At 41.9% G+C, this 18310-nt stretch overlaps 2 protein-coding genes across 10 annotated transcripts in view; one reads left to right on the forward strand and one right to left on the reverse strand.

The window, feature by feature from the left end:
* Positions 1-1349: 1349 nt before the first annotated feature.
* Positions 1350-10834, reverse strand: atl1 (atlastin GTPase 1). Of its 3 annotated transcripts, none has more exons than XM_040137779.1 (14): positions 10553-10834; positions 8604-8854; positions 7981-8115; positions 7243-7347; positions 6743-6793; positions 6393-6449; positions 6075-6167; positions 5737-5875; positions 4848-4975; positions 4488-4544; positions 4086-4157; positions 3565-3996; positions 2195-2209; positions 1350-1482 (listed from the first exon to the last, which is right to left on the reverse strand). In XM_040137779.1, the coding sequence occupies exons 1-14, from the start codon at positions 10584-10586 to the stop codon at positions 1369-1371; spliced, it is 1683 nt and encodes a 560-aa protein (XP_039993713.1). In that variant the 5' UTR covers positions 10587-10834; the 3' UTR covers positions 1350-1368. The 3 variants fall into 3 exon arrangements, with proteins under 3 accessions (XP_039993713.1, XP_039993714.1, XP_039993712.1); XM_040137780.1 differs by having other exon boundaries at positions 10547-10586; XM_040137778.1 differs by lacking the exon at positions 2195-2209.
* A 752-nt stretch (positions 10835-11586) lies between these two features.
* Positions 11587-18310, forward strand: part of map4k5 (mitogen-activated protein kinase kinase kinase kinase 5) — a 35779-nt gene continuing 29055 nt past the window's right edge. For 4 of the 7 annotated variants that reach the window (XM_040137770.1, XM_040137774.1, XM_040137776.1 and 1 more), the window contains exons 1-3: positions 12324-12790; positions 13225-13475; positions 18166-18223. In XM_040137770.1, coding sequence (XP_039993704.1) covers positions 13368-13475; positions 18166-18223 — 166 coding nt within the window. In that variant the 5' untranslated portion in view covers positions 12324-12790; positions 13225-13367. Of the gene's footprint in view, positions 11662-12323; positions 12791-12811; positions 13107-13224; positions 13476-18165; positions 18224-18310 lie in introns of those variants that run through there. The other 3 variants (XM_040137773.1, XM_040137772.1, XM_040137771.1) reach the window with 3 other exon arrangements.

The raw sequence follows: 18310 nt of genomic DNA on the forward strand, positions 1-18310 counted from the left end.
ACCACAATTATACAAAGGTGAAGTATTCGAACACTAAAAAGTGCTGTCACCGATGCAAGCCTTTTGTTTACAAACGCAAGCTGTTTTCGCAACGCAAAAAAAGTCAGGGTCTGGCCTCTTTCACCACGCAACAGTTTTTCACAGATGATTCAACTGAAGCGTGTGAAGATGATGGAAAAAGATGTGGAACGGGGATTCTTTTTAGAGGGCCTGTAGCCCTGCCTAATATCCTCTAACTTTGATTCCTCGGTGGCCGCAGAATAGCTACATTCCTCGGATTTGCTCGAACATTCGGTGAGAAAACACAACAATGGTTTCACCCACCACCTCTACATCACAATGGAAACTAAACGCACTCTTTCCCTTCAACCTCAAAAGGCCTAACACACGTATAGAGGATCACCGGGACTCGGCGAAATTACAAAACTGCAAGCGGACTACAAAGTGAGAGATAATGTCAGCTATGTTGTGTAAACTTCAAACTGTTGTTCCTGTGTTTTTTGCCTTCCCACCCACTGCTGTTATTTCAAAGTGCGTGCCAGAACAAAGCTACTCCGTGATCCAGAACTCTGTCAAAAGTAACACCAACCTCCGAAACAAAACAAACATAGTGTTTACAACTAATAAATGTGCCATTCGGTGTCTGCGTGTAGCCAGGCTGCGGTAGATGCGAAATCTTTTTTTTTTTTTACGTGTGATGGCACAATACCACTTTGTCACAACCACTCAAACTCAATTTTTTTTTAATAAAGTATACCTGGTTTTAGAGCTTAAAGATGACAGACATTAACCATTTACCATGCTGATGATGCTTTTAACGCTTCATTATTTAACATACAATACACATTTTGGCTTTCAAACATCGCAGATCGTAGATATTGTTTCTTATAAACAGCACTAAACTTCAAAGAACGGAACAATTGTCACAAGTGGGGATTTCACAGATTAGGCTATACTTTGAAAATCATCATCAATGACAAATGATGAGAAAAACCCCGTCCGATATGAAATAAACAGCCGACAGGAAGTTGGATATGCCGAGGTCTCCTCTGGCAGAGTGCCTACAGTATCTGTACAGTTAATTTTTTTTTTTTTTCACAGACGAAAAGTGCGAGACAATGACTCATGGCATCCGTCGCTTGAAAGCGGGCACCCGGTGAAGAGGTGCTCTGGCGTTGCCTATACATGAACATTACACAGTCCCTTAGTAGGTTTAAAGTAGTGAATGTGTATTGGTGGGCGGCACCAGCCAATACCACGATAAAAGAGTGCCTGATGGGTGAGGATGTTCCTCTGCCGCGCCGCGCCCGCCCCCCCCCACCCGGTCCGCCACCAGGAAGTCCCTGCTGTGCTCTGTCTTTTATCCAATCAGTGCCTCTTCTTGTCCTGCTCCTCGGCAACCTCCTCCACCTGAGGCCCGGGGAAGGCGTGGTGGTACAGGTGCCTGTGATTGGCCGCTACATTATACAGCTTGTAGAGAGCCTGTGGAGCAGAGACGGACATGGTGGTTACAGGCAGAAATTTTAACTCATCAGCATGGCTGAAAAAAGTGTCATGACAGGGGCACAGCTGGGAGGAAAAGTGATGGGGGGAAGCAGGATTAATCTGCTACTGGGCTTCAGGGTAACACTGAGGTGCTGGGAACCTGTCAAACCCCCCCGCCTCCCACTCTTTATGCAACGTGAACAGTTGTTCCGAGGTTGTAGGTCTGGCTTATAAAGTGATCTAAATGAAAAAATACAGCCCTAACAACCTTTTGCCAAAAAGACAGGGCAGCCTGTATGTAGCCTGAGAGGCAAACTTCGGTGGTGGCACAGCAGGAGAACAATGTTCAGAGAGACTTTTGTAAGAAAATCAAACAATAAAAGCGAGGGGGGGCAAAATCAGGATTTTGAAAAGCGAGGGGCAACACTTTTCTGTGGTGGAATATTACACGGGCCCAGATTTTCTTCGTTTTAATTACATTAAACACATGAATTAAGCCTGGGGCCGTGGCCTAGTCTGTAATCTGGTCTTGGATAATGGTGACAGGAAGAGGCAGCAAAGTCACCTGTAGAGTGACACACTTATTCGAACATGTCTCGGCAACCAGAGTTTCCTATTATTGTGAAAGTATAGGTTTTGAGAGTCTGTCCATGCTTTCTATGTGTATCTCTGCCGTTAGAAACATTCCCACCAGGACTGCTCCACTTACCTCATTTGTGCTCCCCTGCAGAGGCATTAAAAAGAAAAAAATATACATAGTGTGAGCGAATGCACGCATATATAACATAACACATACAGGGTCTACACAGTTCATTGTTGCTGTAATGGATCCGAGCTTGGGTGGATTCTCTGCCACTGATCTAAAGGAGATTGTTGCCTCCTAGTGGTTAAAAGATACCGTACAACCCGAGTAACCATAGAGGTGTGTACTTCAGTGTACAGTTTTCATCTTTGCTGAACACAGGGCATTCTGGGTAGTTTTTTTTTTTTTCTTAGTTAATTAATCGATAAGTCAGCTAACAGAAAATGAACGGGGAGCAATTTTAATCATAGATTAGTTTTTTAAGTCATATTGTTAATAAAATGCCACAGATTCGCTGGGTCCTGCTTCTCAAATGTGAATATTTGTTGGTGTTCTCAGTCTTCTATAACGGTAACCTGAATCTCTTTGGGTTTTGCGCCATTGTTTGGACCAAAACAAGCAATCTGAATAGACCAACTTGGGCTTTGGGAAAAATCGTGATGAGTATCTTCAATATTTTATAACATTTTGTAGGAAAAAATCTGAATAAACAATAATGAAAGTAATTGTTAGTTGTAGCTCTCTGTTGTTTTCACCACTGATTCAGTGTAAGAACTGGTCCTATACCCTTGACTTCACTACAAACCGATTTCATAAAATTGCACAGTCAAGATTTTGTGAAAAGTTTTTCTTCCACTCGATCTTTCGTGACTAAAGTTGCTTCCCTTAATCAGCGGAAAACAGACAGGTTTTGTTGCATTTTGTCCCGAGCAAATGCTGAAACCCTGATATACACACTTATGGCCTCTAGATAGGGCTGAAACGATTAATTGATCGATTAGCGAATCAGCAGAAACATAATTGCCATCTATTTTAATAGTCAGTAATCATTTCAGTCATTTATCAAGCGAAAAGGCAAAGATTAACAAAGGTCAGCTTCTCCAATGTGAGGTTTGTTGCTTTTCTCTGTTTTACACTGTTGTAAAGTGAAAACTTTGAAACTTCTGATAGGCACTTGTTGCTTTTTTTTTTTTTTTGTGACAATATATAGACCAAACGACTAACTGATTAATCAAAAAAAGTCATGTGTGTGAAAGGATCTGCTCGGTTGCAGTCCTGCATGTAGAATAAATAATTTTTTGCTTTTCTCCAGTCCAGTACCTGATATGAAACCATATACGTGTATAAAAACGTTTTTCATCTTTTCGTATATTGCGCAAAGACTCTCGCATTATTAATTAACTGAACCTGAACTTGATGAGTATTGATTCAAGTACTGAAAAAGCCAGACAGCCAGCTTTGTTTTTAACTTCATCAGTGTTTTTTCGTAGATTTACCTGGTCCCACAGTGCACCAGCCACCTGGTCGATGACGGCGCCGAGTTCCCGGTATTCCCCCGAGTACCGGATGTAGGCCCAGGTGCAGAGAGTGATCAGCGCCAGACCCAGGATCATGTTGCACAGGCTGGCAATGATGTCCACACCCACAAAGCCTGTGATGCCCGCAGCCACGTACATGACAAAGATGACCACGAACAGGGTGGCCGGCGTGCGGGCTGCGTGGAAAATGTTCTTGGAGTCATTGTGCTTGATGTACTGGACAAAGACCTCGTCGATCTCTCCCTCCAGCTGCTGCAGGTAGCGGCGGCTGAACTCTTCGCCTCCCATCTTCTTCACGCCCCGGAACACCTGCAGCGCCTCCTCCCTGATGACGCTGTGTCGGGCCTGCAGCTCACTGGGGGCCAGGAAGGGCCGATCGCCACCACATACCTGGTGACGGAAAAAGAGCGGACAAATTTAAGAGGGGTGCTACAGCTGGCGAACGGTCTGGGATTTAAGAGAAAGTCCTCTTCACCTACCTCCTCCATTTTCTTGTTGTAGAGATCCTTTGCGGCTGCGACTGCTGCCAAATTATTCGCCTCTGCTGTGGCCTGAGAGGAAGCACATGAAAAAATAGTGTTGACTTTTTTTAAGATAGTATAAGATTAACTTTACTGATCCCACAGAGGAAATTTCAAGTGTCACAGCGTCAGAAGTGCAAGAACAGAGGCATAGGTAAGTAACTTGAAAAAAACCTTTTAAAACTACAGTATTATATACGTTATATACACATCTACTGTATACAAAACATCTACTTGAGACAAATAAAAGTGAGGAAGTAAAGTAAATTGCAATAAATACAGCATTATCAACTAATAGTCAGCAATATGGAAACACACACAGGTCTCTGCATTAACACAACAATGAGGAAAAGAATGTACCTGTAGCATGGATTTTGGATGTGGCAGCTCCTCACCCTGGTAAATTTTGATGTATGCCTGCAATAAACAGTGAGGACAAAAATAAAGTGAATAACAAATTAAATCACAGATAAAAAGAGAGATTTACAGTTACTGTGACACATTAAAAAAGGACAATATGTGACTTTGTATCCAATGCAAGGGGAAAGGCACGTCGATAATATGAATGTGCAAATGTACAACCAACATTTAATATTTTGCATTTGTGTTGGTTCTCTAGTATCGAAGTATTTAACAGCAGAAGTCTGATTTATAGACCCCGAGTGGCTTCCAACGTGCCGACTTGTGTGTTTCATAGTGGCATGATCCTTTTTTTTAGACCTTGAAGTATTCCAACAGGCCTCTGCAGGTGATTTTGCTGCCGTTGATCTCCTTCACGTCTATGTTACGAGGACTGAGGAGCCAGGGGACCAGAACCTTCAGGTTGTTGATGAACTCACCATCGATTTCTAGACAGAGGAGGAGAGACAACGGCCGGTGAGCGCGTGCAGTAAGCGCTGCAAATTCAACAGTGTTGGCTCAATTGTACCTAGTACCTGCTGGTATACTGTGGTCCAGGAAATAAGTGGGGAAAGATCAGCAACAGACACGGGCACACGCAAAACAGCTTGTTTCCCCTGAGTGCAGTTACTCTAAAACTCCAGTGCACCACCTGCTCCTCCACAACTCGTATATACGCAACCCTGCTGTTTGGCTGTATGGCTCTACACACCTCAGGCAGTATATGTTTATTCTTTTATATCCTGCAACCTCATAAATATTCATAACATTTCTTACATTTCTATTTATTTCTTTACACATTACTGTTTTTAATCCAGTTAGTACTGTAACTAGTGCGTTTACACTTACTGAGCGTAATGCTGTCTAAGAGATCAATCCTGCTTTTTTACATGATTTTTTTTTCATATTTTTGTCTCGTTTTACGTTTAACTTGACCCACAGAAGGAACCCATCAAGTCAGATTATCTGTATTTGCAAAGGTACTTTGTGAAAACAGCAAATTCCTATTTAGTCTGTGTTGGGGCCCAATAAGCGAAACACTTATCGGAACTTACGGCAGTTCTGGTACGATCATTGATCTGCTCTGTTTTCCGATATATTGCCTGCATTTCAGTCCTGGTTTTGACGATCACCCGAGAATCACTGCCATTCATCAAAGAGTTAACGAAAGAACCACATGTTGTAAAACAAAGAGATGGCTGGGGTGTACCTTTAATTCTTCCATCAAAGTGTGGGTTAGTGGCCACTTTGAGGCCGGGGTGAGGCATCAGGAAACAGGAGATGTTGGTGAAGCAGGAGTGGATGTGCTTTCGCACGTTCTGCAGCTCTTCGTGCTGGTTCTCGGAGATCTGCGCCACAAACACCGCCAACACACGTATCAAGTTCAGGCCGTGATTCAGATTGGTTTAGTTAACCTCATGCGAATCTGCTCAGCGAATCCTTCGAGCCGCACGTTATCAGCGAGACGTACAACATGCACAGTTGCGGAAACTGACGAGAGTGAAAGTGAATTGACCTTCGAACCCTGTGACATCAGTGGCGACTGACCTTCAGTCTCTTCTCGAGGAACTTCATGCCTCCGTCTTGGCCGTAGGGAAACTCGTATGGAAAACTCCAGTCTCGAACGAGGAAAATCATGGACTAGGAGAGAAAATGCTGGTCAAATCATGTCTACAGCCAGTTGTTCACTTTTAAATCCTTTTCCGTGACTATCTAAACTTCCCATTGCTCATTAAATTGTCTTACATAACAAACCTCAATTCAATATTTCAAGCTGCTCAAAATAAATACCGGCGATAATGTTTAAATGTCATTTATTTGTATTCAGTTAGCACACTGTCGCAACTCCGGCAAGCGAGACTCTACCTGGAATGGTTTGAGGAACGTCTCCTCCATTGCTAGTCTGCCATACTCAGTGAAAAGCTGAAATAAAGTAGATAAGACGAAAAATCAGTGACGATGTGAAACGCTTTGACCAAGCACCAGAGTCATTTGTATGAGAGATCAGGAGCCGCTAGGACGCTTAAGAACGTCTGTGGGAGCACATAAAAATCAGAATTTGAATACCAGTGTGTTAACTACAACCGTTTGGTTAAGATTCTGCCACGGAATTTAGCCAGTTACTGATATATATATATACTGTGCAGGTCTCAAATCTGGACCTTCGCTCTTTGAGCTCTCCGTAATGCGTTAGTGTTGACTCTTGACACTGTTACCTGCAAGTGCTGAAGGTCGTCCTCTTGTACATTCTGTGAGATGTTGTAAACCTGAAAAAGAACATTAATTTACAGTATTATCCCTTTAAAGCAGTTCCAAATGGAAGTATACAATTTAGTATATCTAATCAATAAAACCATTTTAGTGCGTGGAAACATAATGGTCAAAGAACAAAGAGTTTACAGTCAGTGCTAGTCAGGCTTTTGACCCGATGATGGCGCTTCATGAAACGTTAAGGGTTCACCAAAGTTGTAACAATTCATCCTGAGGGGAACATGAATGTTTGCACCCAGTTTCAGGGCAATGCATCTCATAGTTGCTGGCATATTTCAGTCTGGACCAAAGCGGGGGTCAGACCGACCGATCAGGGCGCTGTCGCCATCCCTAGGAACGCGCCCCCACCTCGGCTAAAAATACAAACCCCTACTCATTCTTTCAGATAAATGTGCATAGTCATCACTTAAGTAAAGCTGGGTCGGACGGGTCAAAGTCGGCGCACCTGCATGGAGCTTATCATGGTGCTCAGGGCGAACACGGTGGCCGAATCCCTCAGGGTCGACTGGCTGTCAAACGTGCCTTGGGTGTCCATTAGCAACACAGCGACCTGTGTAATGAGACAGATGAACACACTGACTTGAGCTGCAAGGTCAAGGTAGTCTGTACGTTTCTCCTGCCTCTATTCTGCTGAGTAGAGCGAGCTGTCATGTAGTGTGTGGATCGTTAGAGGAGCGCTTGAACGCGACGGAACATACAGGCAAAGAAAATGAGTAAAACGACTACCTGAGCTCGTTTTGAATGTCGCCCTAAAAGGACTAAACCATTGCTGTATTTAAGACACAGTAGTGGTACTATATCATTATACTGAGATTAAAATTTAAAGATGGGAACCAATAGCACTCAGGCTTCTCCTTTTGCCTGGCTGCTGCCTTCAATGCAGGCTAAAAAAGGCGTAAAAGAAGTTAGTTGGAAGTGTCTAAATGCAAAAGATGACTTCCCTCCGAATTACCCGACCAAACTGTGGTTTTACTCGTCTAAGTGTGAAAGAGAGTAGTCTTATGGAAACCTGTTGCCAATATTAGTAAAAATATAAAAGAGACCTTTTCAAAGCATCGGGGAAAAGGTTATCATAGCGTTTTAGTGCGTCATGTTGAATTATGTCATTTGTCACGTTGTGCCACACTGCACTGTGATAGTCCACTCTGTCCAGCTAGCGAGTGGTGCACAGTTAAGACGTCACCTTTCTTCCGTCCGGCTTGTCCACCAGAAAGACCTCGCTCCAGATCTGGATCCCGGTGGTCTCCCTCTCGGAGCCCCCCCTCCAGGAGAAGCCGGACAGAGGCTCGTCCGCATCCCCGAGCCAGTTCTCCGATGCCTGAGCACAACGAGATCAGAAGGGTAAGTTCAATGGGTCCGTTAATCTCATGCTGTTTTTGTTTAAATACTGAATACTGAACTATTTATGTACATATCCTTTTATTGCCAATTGATTCTTTATTTCAAGTCATTTACGTACTGCATCCTATTTATTTTCTTGCCAACCTTTTAAATATCCCATCACTGAAAAAAAAGGCGATACATTTAAATGCAGTTTTTTGCTGAAAAGATTGAACTTTCATGAGAGAAGAATGACTATTATCTTTTCCGTAAAAATAAAATATCAGATATTAAAGCTGCTTTTGGTCAAACCCCAATATGCAAAAGTCAAACCCCTCTTTTAAACAACGTACATTTAAAGTTTATCTTCGTGCAGCAGGGAAAAAAAATGAATAATTTTTGTTACTTTGTTGAGGTAGGACGGCCAAAGTCACACTGAGGTTCAAAAAGCTCAACTCCACCTCCTGCCCCGGACCGGATACTTACGTGGTCGTACATGTAACGCAGCATGAAGTCCATGAGGAAGGACTTGCCCTTGCGGAAAGCCCCGGCCACAGAGATGGCCACCACGTCGCGGTCTCTGACCTCCTCCGCCAGCAGGATCCGACTGAGTGCCGCCTCGTCCAGCTCGAAAGTGTGGTCGTCTTTCACCAGCAGCACCTGGACGGGCCGGGCTCGTCCGTCGGGCTCCTCATCCTCCGAGCTCCAGTCGTAGACATTTTTGTCACTGAGGGACCCTGGAGGACAAGTGGGAGTGGGGGGGGGGGATTAAAAACTTGTATTAGTGCTCAGGATAGGCAGGGGAGAGAGGGAAAAGATTAATCTTAACTAAACTGATATTTTCCCACATAATTACTAATAATATGCACCGGAAGGTCAGGTAAAACATTCACAGAGATGATAAGCACCCTCAGTGCTCAATTAGGCGAGCAGTCAGGAAAGTTGAGTCCATTATTCATTCCTTTTCGCCCCAGATCAGTAGCTTCGCCTGCAAGCCTGTTCATAACAATAATAATGAATTAAGACATGCTATCCATCCCATCTGTTTGTCTCCAATGAGATCATGTGCACCCACAGCTTTTTCCGGACCTTCCAAGGCGGTGACTCAGTGTGTTTTCAGTCTCCGCTGTCTCATGTACAGTGTGCAAGCCGCATGACCATCCGGAGGCAGAGATCGGGGAAATTTTAGCTCCCAGACCCCCGCGCTTGTGATGTGTGCGCTTTGCTACGACAAACTTGGATCAGACGATGTAAGGTGTTACAAAGCATGGGATAAGATCTCTTGGGAAACAAGGGAGGGGGAAAAAAAATCCTCACCCACTTCAATCTCAGTGGCTGCGATGCTGCCGTTTAGAATGTAATTGCAAAGTAAGCATGGCTATAAGTCTCACAAAGGCACAGTGACAGGCAGAAATTTCAGGGCGTGCTAAAAGATTAATGCAAGGGTGCCAAGAATGCACAGTGAATAATTTAAGGGGGGAATCAAGCAAGGTTTCCATCCCGGGCCAGAGGAGGACTCTCAGTTTGACTTCACATCTCCTGCAAAAAGGCCTCACCCACAGGCCCCGGCACTAGCCCGCCTGGTTAACCCGATCATGTTGCTGCTGGCCTTAAAACAGCCGAAGACGTCAGAAGCACGGTCTGCTTGAAGTGGGTCAGACCAGATAAACTCTCTAATGACAAACAGCAACCCCCCCCCCTTTTTTTTCTCTCCCTTCACTCCTGAAACAGCCATTCAGTCATTTTTCTCCCCCCTCGCTCGGCCTGCGTTTGAACATAACATGGGCCACAGAGTGATGTCACTGACAACCAGGATGCCGGTTATCTTCATTATCGCGGTGCTGGAGGTGATGATGATGATAGCAATAATGATTAGGGGTAGAAGGATGGTGATGAGGGTGACGACAAGCTATTTACTGATGCGATATTACATAATTTCATGGCAGATGCACCACAGAGCATGATGAGAGGCTCACAGTGATAAACTCGATAATAGCAGAAGGTTATTTTCAGGCCTTTTTATGGCCTGGACCGCAACAAGGGGGCATTTCCTGTGTGCAGATTATCGAAAACAGTTTGGATATTTCATGGTAAGACATATTTATACATGTGTTAAATAAAAAATAAAAAATGTCTGCTTTCTTATGCTCGATTGACCGATGGGTCCTGCAACACAAACATGGTGTATTTCTCACGGCCAGACACATTAAAATATTTTTTTATTATTATTATTTTAATCCGGATCAGAATAAACTGCTCACAACAAATGAAGACAAGCCTTTCATCGTGGAGTCTATGACAAACGTGTAATTGGCTGCGTTGCTTACACCCTCGCCTCGTCGGGAATAATAATAATAAATTAAAAAAAAAAAAAAAAAAAAAGGGGATGTGCGTCAAGGAAAGCATGAAATATCAAATGCTGTACGTACACTCACCCCAGCTGTCTCTGTCTTTACGGTGCTTCGACATAATACTGTCCTTATATCCCTCCGTTCGTCCGTTAATGAGCGGCCCTAGTCGGTAGTCATGAGTGTCGTGGGTGGGGAGGATGCCCTATCTCCACCGAAACGATGCTCCTATCGCAGGAGGATGATGGAGCTATTATTCCCAGCGCGATGCGGCGGCCGCAGGCGCTGCCAGGTGGCGCTGTTGTCTGTTGTTCCTCCGGGCCGTGAAGTAGCAGAGGCTAATAACGCGGGCCGCGAGGGGTGCGCGCGTGCGTGTGCGCGTGGTTCACCGGTCGTCGTGTTAAAATCAGCGCGACCACCGGGAACGGCCCCCGCGCAAACTGATACCGAGGCGCTTTTTCCATTCAGCCGGTTAAGCAAATGCCTTACGCGCATTTCCGGCGTCCGCCGGTAGGTGGCGCCGGTTACACAGAGCTCGGAATACGTGTCGCCTCCAAGCGCTGTCGTAAATACCAGAACACGAGTTAACTGCTGCATGATGGTATAAAGAAGCGGCAGAGGTGTAGTAGTGAGGGGAGTAGTGGAAGTAAGTACCCCGGGCCCCGACATGAGAAGGGCCCACAAAAAAAAAAAACCTGGACATAAACTGGATGTTTTTATCTACAATTTAAAAATTTTAGCATATCAGCATTGAAGGCTGTTACTGGTGGTTGAATAAATAATTTGAAAGACTCTACGGTAAAATCAGTTTGCAAAGGCCACTGCGGCGAAAATATAAAGACAAATGCAGTAATGCAGCAAACCTTTCTCGGCGCAGGGGACCAGAGTAAAATGGCTCTCCACGTTTGTCTTATGTTCAGCGTATAATGACTTTAAAAAAAAAAAAAAAAAAAAAAGTTCTACAATGTCGTAAAACCTCAAAGCGAAAGCTTTACAAAGTAATTAGAGTATTTTGCAAAAATAAAAAAGGAAAACTGTCTTAAATGTGTTTGAAACACGTATTCACTGATTACTCTAATTACTATAATAACCACTACAGCTGCATGTGTTTACTTGTCAAGTCAGTTACTTGTACAGACGCAAGAATGGATGTATTAAAGAGGAAAGGGGCCCACTGAGGCAGCAGATGGTGGAAGGTAACTAAGTATATTTACCTGAATATAGTTTTGAAGTGCCTGTACTTTGCTCGAGGATGTCCATTATATACTCCTACTCCACTTTTAGAGGGAAACATCGTTTTTTTTTTAAATTCCACTGTATTAATTTGACAACTTTAGTCACTAGGGTCTTTGAAGGTCAAGCGTTTTCATACAAAACACACAATCTTATAAAATACTATACATTGTTATAGGTTAAACTCTCCAAGAATATTTAACGCAAATAAAATTTACTCCACCTCAACCCGCTACATTCACAAAATGCAAAGCATCATATCTTATATGCTTGTTTATGAGTTTTTAAAATCTTAATCTGCAAAGTTATTTGCAAGAAAAATGTAGTTGAGTGGAACTACAAAGTAGAAGAAAATTAAAATACTAAGGGTAAGTTCAATTACCTCAGAACTGTACAGAACTGAAGTAATTGTACTTACGTATAATCCATCACTGAGGACTGCCGAATAAATATTTTATCATTGTTACGCCGCTGTCGATCTACAAAGGGGTTCTCCCTCTTTCTAATAACAAATACTTTCATTACATGCCCCGTTATGTCGCAATTATTCCGCTATTTAGTGTTTAAATGTGGTCGTGGGACCGGACATTTTGTATTGTGCTCGTTTTTCCCCGAGAGTGTAGATTTTACGAGGAGCTCCTGAATGCAGCATCAGAATCCAGTAACTGCGACTCCGCAGAGATTAGCGGTGGACAGACTGTTGCTTTTTCGGGAGATTTTTTTTTTTTTTTTTTGGGAGTACCTTCAAGAGTAATACTTCACATTATTTATGTCGCTTGACGTTAATATTTTACAGATGAGCCTGACGCTCGTCTAAAACTGCCAACAGAGGGAAATGACATGTCAGCGGCTAAACTTAATGCTGGCATTGTTGCGAGGACTGAACTAGACTCTAACGTCTGTGCTGCCCTCGCACCGAAGGAGACAGGGCAAACAGCAACAGCCGAGTGAAGTTTACTACTGTTTCCTCGATAACAAAGGGGGACCGCTTTTCTCTTCTTGTGCGATTATTCGACGCCATCGTACAATTAAAAGCCTGGAAAAGATTTAAAATGCAAAACGCGCCCATCCACCGTGTTTGTATTGTAAAAGGTAGGCGCAGTTGAAGTTAGAACCAGCGGCGTAGCCGAGTTAACGTTAGCTAGTTAGCATTAGCTGGCTTGATGCTAAGCCCCTAACTCACCACATCCAGAGTAATGTCAGAACTGGATCTGGCTATTTGCTGGAATGACAACTGTCCATGCTAGCGTTATACTCAAGCTAATGTTATTTTAGTGGCCTCTGGTTGTTATATGCGTGAGTGTGAGCCCTAAATAAGTTTAATTTGAGGGTAGGTTTAAGAGAGAATAAGTACCGAAGTTATTGGTCTGACAGATGTCATGGTATGTGACAAAACATCCATATTTCCGTGAGTTGTGTTACCGCTGAAGAACATAAATAAAAAAACGTGTCATGTTCGTGTTACCGTTGGACCTATTTTGCATTTATGGTCTCCTAATGCTTTTCCTCCAAAACTTTTTCTTCAGCCTCTCTATCAGGACATGGAGCACGGGGAAGGACCGTCTGAGTAACAGCGATTAACTTCTCTCCGGGACCTCGGCGTCATCAAACCAGCATCAGACCAGATCGAGCCAACTAAATGTAAAAGCGTCGTTTGGTTCAAGCTACCATGGATATCTTCCGCCGGCCAAGCGGCGAAATCCAGAGGAGGAACCCTCAGCAGGACTTCGAGCTCATTCAGAGGGTGGGAAGTGGCACATATGGAGACGTGTACAAGGTACAGTGGAGTTACTGGTTCCCACAGCCTGTCATTAGAGCTGGCGATATCTTCGTTTACCGTCAGATGATTTATCAACCCCATAGTCTTAATTTAAGGCAGAGCGTTGCTTGTATTTTAAGTCGTGATAACATGTGGTGAGCAAATTTGACCGTAGCTGTTCAATGAAGGGCCAGTTTCTGCATGCATTCATGTTGTCCTTTACAGCTACAAAAATATCCCTATTGGCAGACATAACCTGGCTGATACGACATTATACAGTGAGCTAAGGATGGGGATCATGTCTCTCACCATACAGTGCTGTCACATGAAACAAGCTGGGTAATATATTAGGGCTGCAACTAATTTTTTTTTTTTTCATTATTGTTTAATCTGTTGATCTTTTTTTTTTTTTTTTTCCAATTAAGTGATCACTTCTATAATAAAATGTCAGAGAACTGAAAAATGTCCATCATAACCTCCCAGAGTCCAAGGTGAGGTTTTCACATGTCTTATTTTGTCCAACCAATGGTACAAAACCCAAAGATATTCAATTTTCTGTCATAGAAAACTAAGAACCAGCAAACATTCACAATTTAGCAGCTGCAACCAGTGAATTTTTGGCATTTTTGCTCAAAAAACATCTTCGATGATTAATCGATTATCAAAATAGTTGCCGATCAATTGACTGATTGTTTCAGCTCTATAATATATTAATTGTGAGATATAAGAGAAAACTGTCTTATATGAGCTGCAGTGATGAGGTGATAAATCAATTAGTAGGTCAAAAGAAAATGATCCTGCAACCATTTATATAATCGAGTATTTGATTCAGTCATAGGCCAAACCTTTGCTGGTTTCAGCATCTCAAATGTGAGGATTTGCTACTTTTGCTGGTCATATATGTAAATTATATATTTTTGGGTTTTGGACAGACAAAACAAGCAATTTGAAGATATCACTTTGACCCCTGGGAAACTATGATGAGCATTTTTCACTATTTATTGACATTTATGGACGAAATGTTTGGTTGATTAATCAAGAATATAGTCTGCAGATTAATCAGTAATGAAAATAATGGTTCATCCCTACTGTTGTCTTTGAGTTTGGTAATGTTGTGCTATACCTAGATGTTGTCCTTTCCTGTGCTTTAACTGAAACAATTTCCTGAACTTGTTTGGCTGTTCAGGCTGAGTGAAATGAACAGTGAATGTTTGTGCTTGCTTGTCCATTTTATACACATCACTTTTTCTTTTTGCAGTGGAGACCACGTTACCCATTCCTAGTTTAAAGCAGCAGTGATCATGTAAATGAATACTGGCTTACCATTGGTATTTAGTAGAATTACTGATATTGAACTCTCTAAAAAAAAATCTTTAGGTCTACATATTGCCCTCAATATTGATGACATGATGGTGTGGGCAACTATGCTGTAAACATATATTTTTCTCGCCAAACTATCAACTAGAGCCTTTCGATATCTGTGTGACTTGAGCGATAAAAGAATGAACAACTCATATACTAAATTTATTTGCTGCCTTTAGAAGTCCTTCCAGTTTCACACAGTTATTTTAGACACCTGAAATCAAACTAGGGAAGAGGGCAGTTTTTATCACACAAGACAGTATTGCTTTATTACTGCATTAGTATCAACTTGCATGTAGTTTTGGAAGAAAAGTTACTGGCATTATTGTAAATCCTTCATTTGCATTTACTGGAGAGATAGCAGGCACCATGCTACTGCAACGCACTAAAAATGAATCTGTTTTTTGAAGTCTACACAGAAACTATTTAGCCAAACATCGTAGTTTATCCAGATTTATCCCACTGTCTGTTGGCTGGAGTGAGGTGTTGGCTCTAGTGAGGTGTGTTTTACTGGAGAATTTTCTTGTTTATCCATCTGCCACAGACAAACAGATGACCCATCTAAACCAGAGTGTGATAGCTCAGGCAGCCTGTCATGGTCCCCCTTCATACAAAGCCTCTCTGGCCAGCCCCCACCCCCAGGCAGGCCACCGGTGGAATGCTGCGCCTGGTATTCTCCCAGAGCTCGCAGGCTGAGGGCTGCAGTGGGCTGAAATATGATCAGGCCCCTGTCTAAACATGCGTTTCAGTATGGGTGTGTTCTGCGCCACACTGACAGCGGAAACACCTCAAAGTGGGAAAAGTGCTCATTTGGTCTGCTGTGCACAGTTGAATTTTAACGTGCACAGCATTCCTCGCTTTGGATGATTTATTACATCTGATTATATTAGTTTGGGAGTCACATATTCTTGCCCTTTGTTATTACTGTGATAATGATTCATTTATCTTCATTATAGTGTCATACCCTTGGCGCTCAGTGTAGCTTATTGTTAGAATGCCTTTATATGTTTGTATTTTGATTACAATTAGTGCTTTTTAAATGTTACTACACATTATGTGCTAAAATCTTTCTCAAAGCCTAATTACTTTTACCGACATATATATATATATATTATAGAATCCTACACAGTCGGTCACTTGTACCCACTTTATTAATAATGTTTATGTCAAGTGATTTTGATCCTTCACAGTGTGCAAGAACTTTGTTGAAGTTGTTAAAATTTAGATGTAAGGAAATATTTTCTTCCCTATTGTAAAGAGTTTCTCGTGTCCCCATCGTCACTACAGTTACCTTAGATCCATGTAGACATCAGGCGTACCTGTTTTTCCCTGAGTCTGACATGATGATTGATCTTGTGTCAGATCTCGTCACTTTAGACGTCTGTTACGTTGCCAGACTCCTCCTTTCTTCAGTCAAAGTTGTTTAAGGTTGTTAAAGCTGTCTTGTTTGCTGTATCATGTATTTGAAGTGTGAGCTTAAAACTTCCTCTTTTTGTGTTTAATTCTCAGGTTGGCTTTAGGTACTTCAGGAAGCCAGACACAAGTTGTAACCAAATATTTCGTTGTTACTTACACATAATTCAAGGCAGGAGAGTCATAGACTTCCACAGTTGAAAATAAGCATTTTAAAAAATCTCAGAGCAACAAATGTGCCATAGAACAGTACACACACAGCAGAAAAGCTGTCCTGTTTTGCGGAATATTATTTGTTTAGTTGTTTTCTGTTATGTGTTGTTTTGTGTATACACGTGTGGTTGCTGCTTCAGAACAAGGTTCAACTTTGTGTTGGTTATTGTTTATATGTGTGAATCACCAGCACTTTTCCAGTGCTGAGAGGTGGCCATGCTGGAGGGTTTTATGGTTTCCGGTTGATTTAGCTGCTCGTCTCATTACTTCACTCCCACGGATTAGGGAGCATCCCGTCTTGACCTGGATTTGGACATCAGTGCAACGTAGTTTGAGATAGAAATGTCACAAACGATGGATGGATACTTCTTAAAATGTATTTCTATACATTCAGACGTATTTTTAGGCATAATACAAGATGACACCGTTAAGCTTGTACTGTACAAATATACAGAAGAAACAATAATGAACTAATTATCCAACTCTAAGACTGACTAAATCTCAAGTCATGTACAGCAGAGATATTTAAAAGGTTTACTGATAGTCATAGTCGTGGACAGACAGTGTCCAGCCTCTCCCCGCTGACTAACACTGTCCATAGGTTGACCTAATGACCTCTGGGCTGACACTTATTTAAGAGGGTTTTTGGTTTGACTTTTGTTGGCCCAGTGTGAAAATATAGTAGAGGTTAACAATCATCAAGGCAGAATGCGATGATTTTGAATTTGTCCGAAGGAGGTCCTGACATCCAGTACAGTTGAATATTTTCAGTCCACTTCTCACAGAGGCGGAGGATCATCCAAATGACAGTCTTTTGTTTAATGCCTATCTAGGCGAAATCTGTAACTGATTTCCCATCAAAATACAGTGTCATGTTATGTAATGGTCTAGGGCTGCATGTAGCTATTATTTTCATTATCAATTCCTCCTACAATTACTTATTTTAATTCGTTTCTGGTTTCGTCAATAAATGATAGTGAAAAATGAGTGAAAAAGCTTAAAACATCAGTGACAAGGTCTGAGAGCTGAAGGTAACACTGGCAAACTGCTTTTTTTGTTTGACCAACAGTCCCGTACTCTAAAATATTCAATTTACATTGATATAAAAGAAAGTAGAGCTCCAACTAATAATAATGTTCCCTCTCAGTTAATTTCCAATTAATTGATCAATCATTTGGTCTCTAAAATATCTAAAAATTGTAAACAATGTCCATCACAGTTCCCTAAAGCCTATGGTGCTGTCTAAAAATATTCAGTTTACATCAAAAAAGGCAGACAAAGGCGTCAGAACCTTGCATTTGAGTAACTGGAACTCGAGAATGTTTGTCAATATTTTTCCTTGAAAAATTACTTTAAACGAATAATCAGAATAGTTGCCGATTATTTATTTATTTATTTTTTCTCAATGGACTAACAGCTTCCACCCTAAAAGATGGAAGAGCAACAAATTCTCACATTTGAGAGGCTTGAACCCACAAATATTTGATTGTTCCTTGATAAATGATTTAAACACCTACTCAATTACATTTAATTAGGCTATACCACCTAATTGGTAATTATTCATTTTCTACCACTAGACTAATTGATTTTTTTCAGCATTATAAATCTCATAGTTTTGTCTTTGAATTAACAGTTGAATAAGTTTTGATTAAAGAAATAATAGTAACAGTACTGTGACATTTGTAGCCCTGCTGACGAATGTGCTTTTTTTGTCTTTCAGGCTCGAAACATACAAACAGGAGAGCTTGTTGCTGTGAAGATCATAAAGTTGGAACCAGGTAAGATATACGATCTTATTATCTCAGTTTTTCTCATCATAGTGAGGAGAAAAAATTCAGTTTTCGGATTTTTTTTTTGTCACAGCT

Source organism: Xiphias gladius, chromosome 10 (assembly GCF_016859285.1).
Source record: "Xiphias gladius isolate SHS-SW01 ecotype Sanya breed wild chromosome 10, ASM1685928v1, whole genome shotgun sequence".
Taxonomy (NCBI): Eukaryota; Metazoa; Chordata; class Actinopteri; order Istiophoriformes; family Xiphiidae; genus Xiphias; species Xiphias gladius.

Excerpts from the sequence above, each read along its gene's own strand:
- atl1 (XM_040137780.1), bottom strand. The coding sequence starts at position 10,586 with ATGTCGAAGCACCGTAAAGACAGAGACAGCTGGGGTGAGT. Across the intron at positions 8,855-10,546 it reads CAGAGACAGCTGGGGTGAGT|GGTCCCTCAGTGACAAAAAT; the intron begins GTACGTACAGCA and ends CTTGTCCTCCAG. Across the intron at positions 6,450-6,742 it reads ACGACCTTCAGCACTTGCAG|CTTTTCACTGAGTATGGCAG; the intron begins GTAACAGTGTCA and ends ACTTTATTTCAG.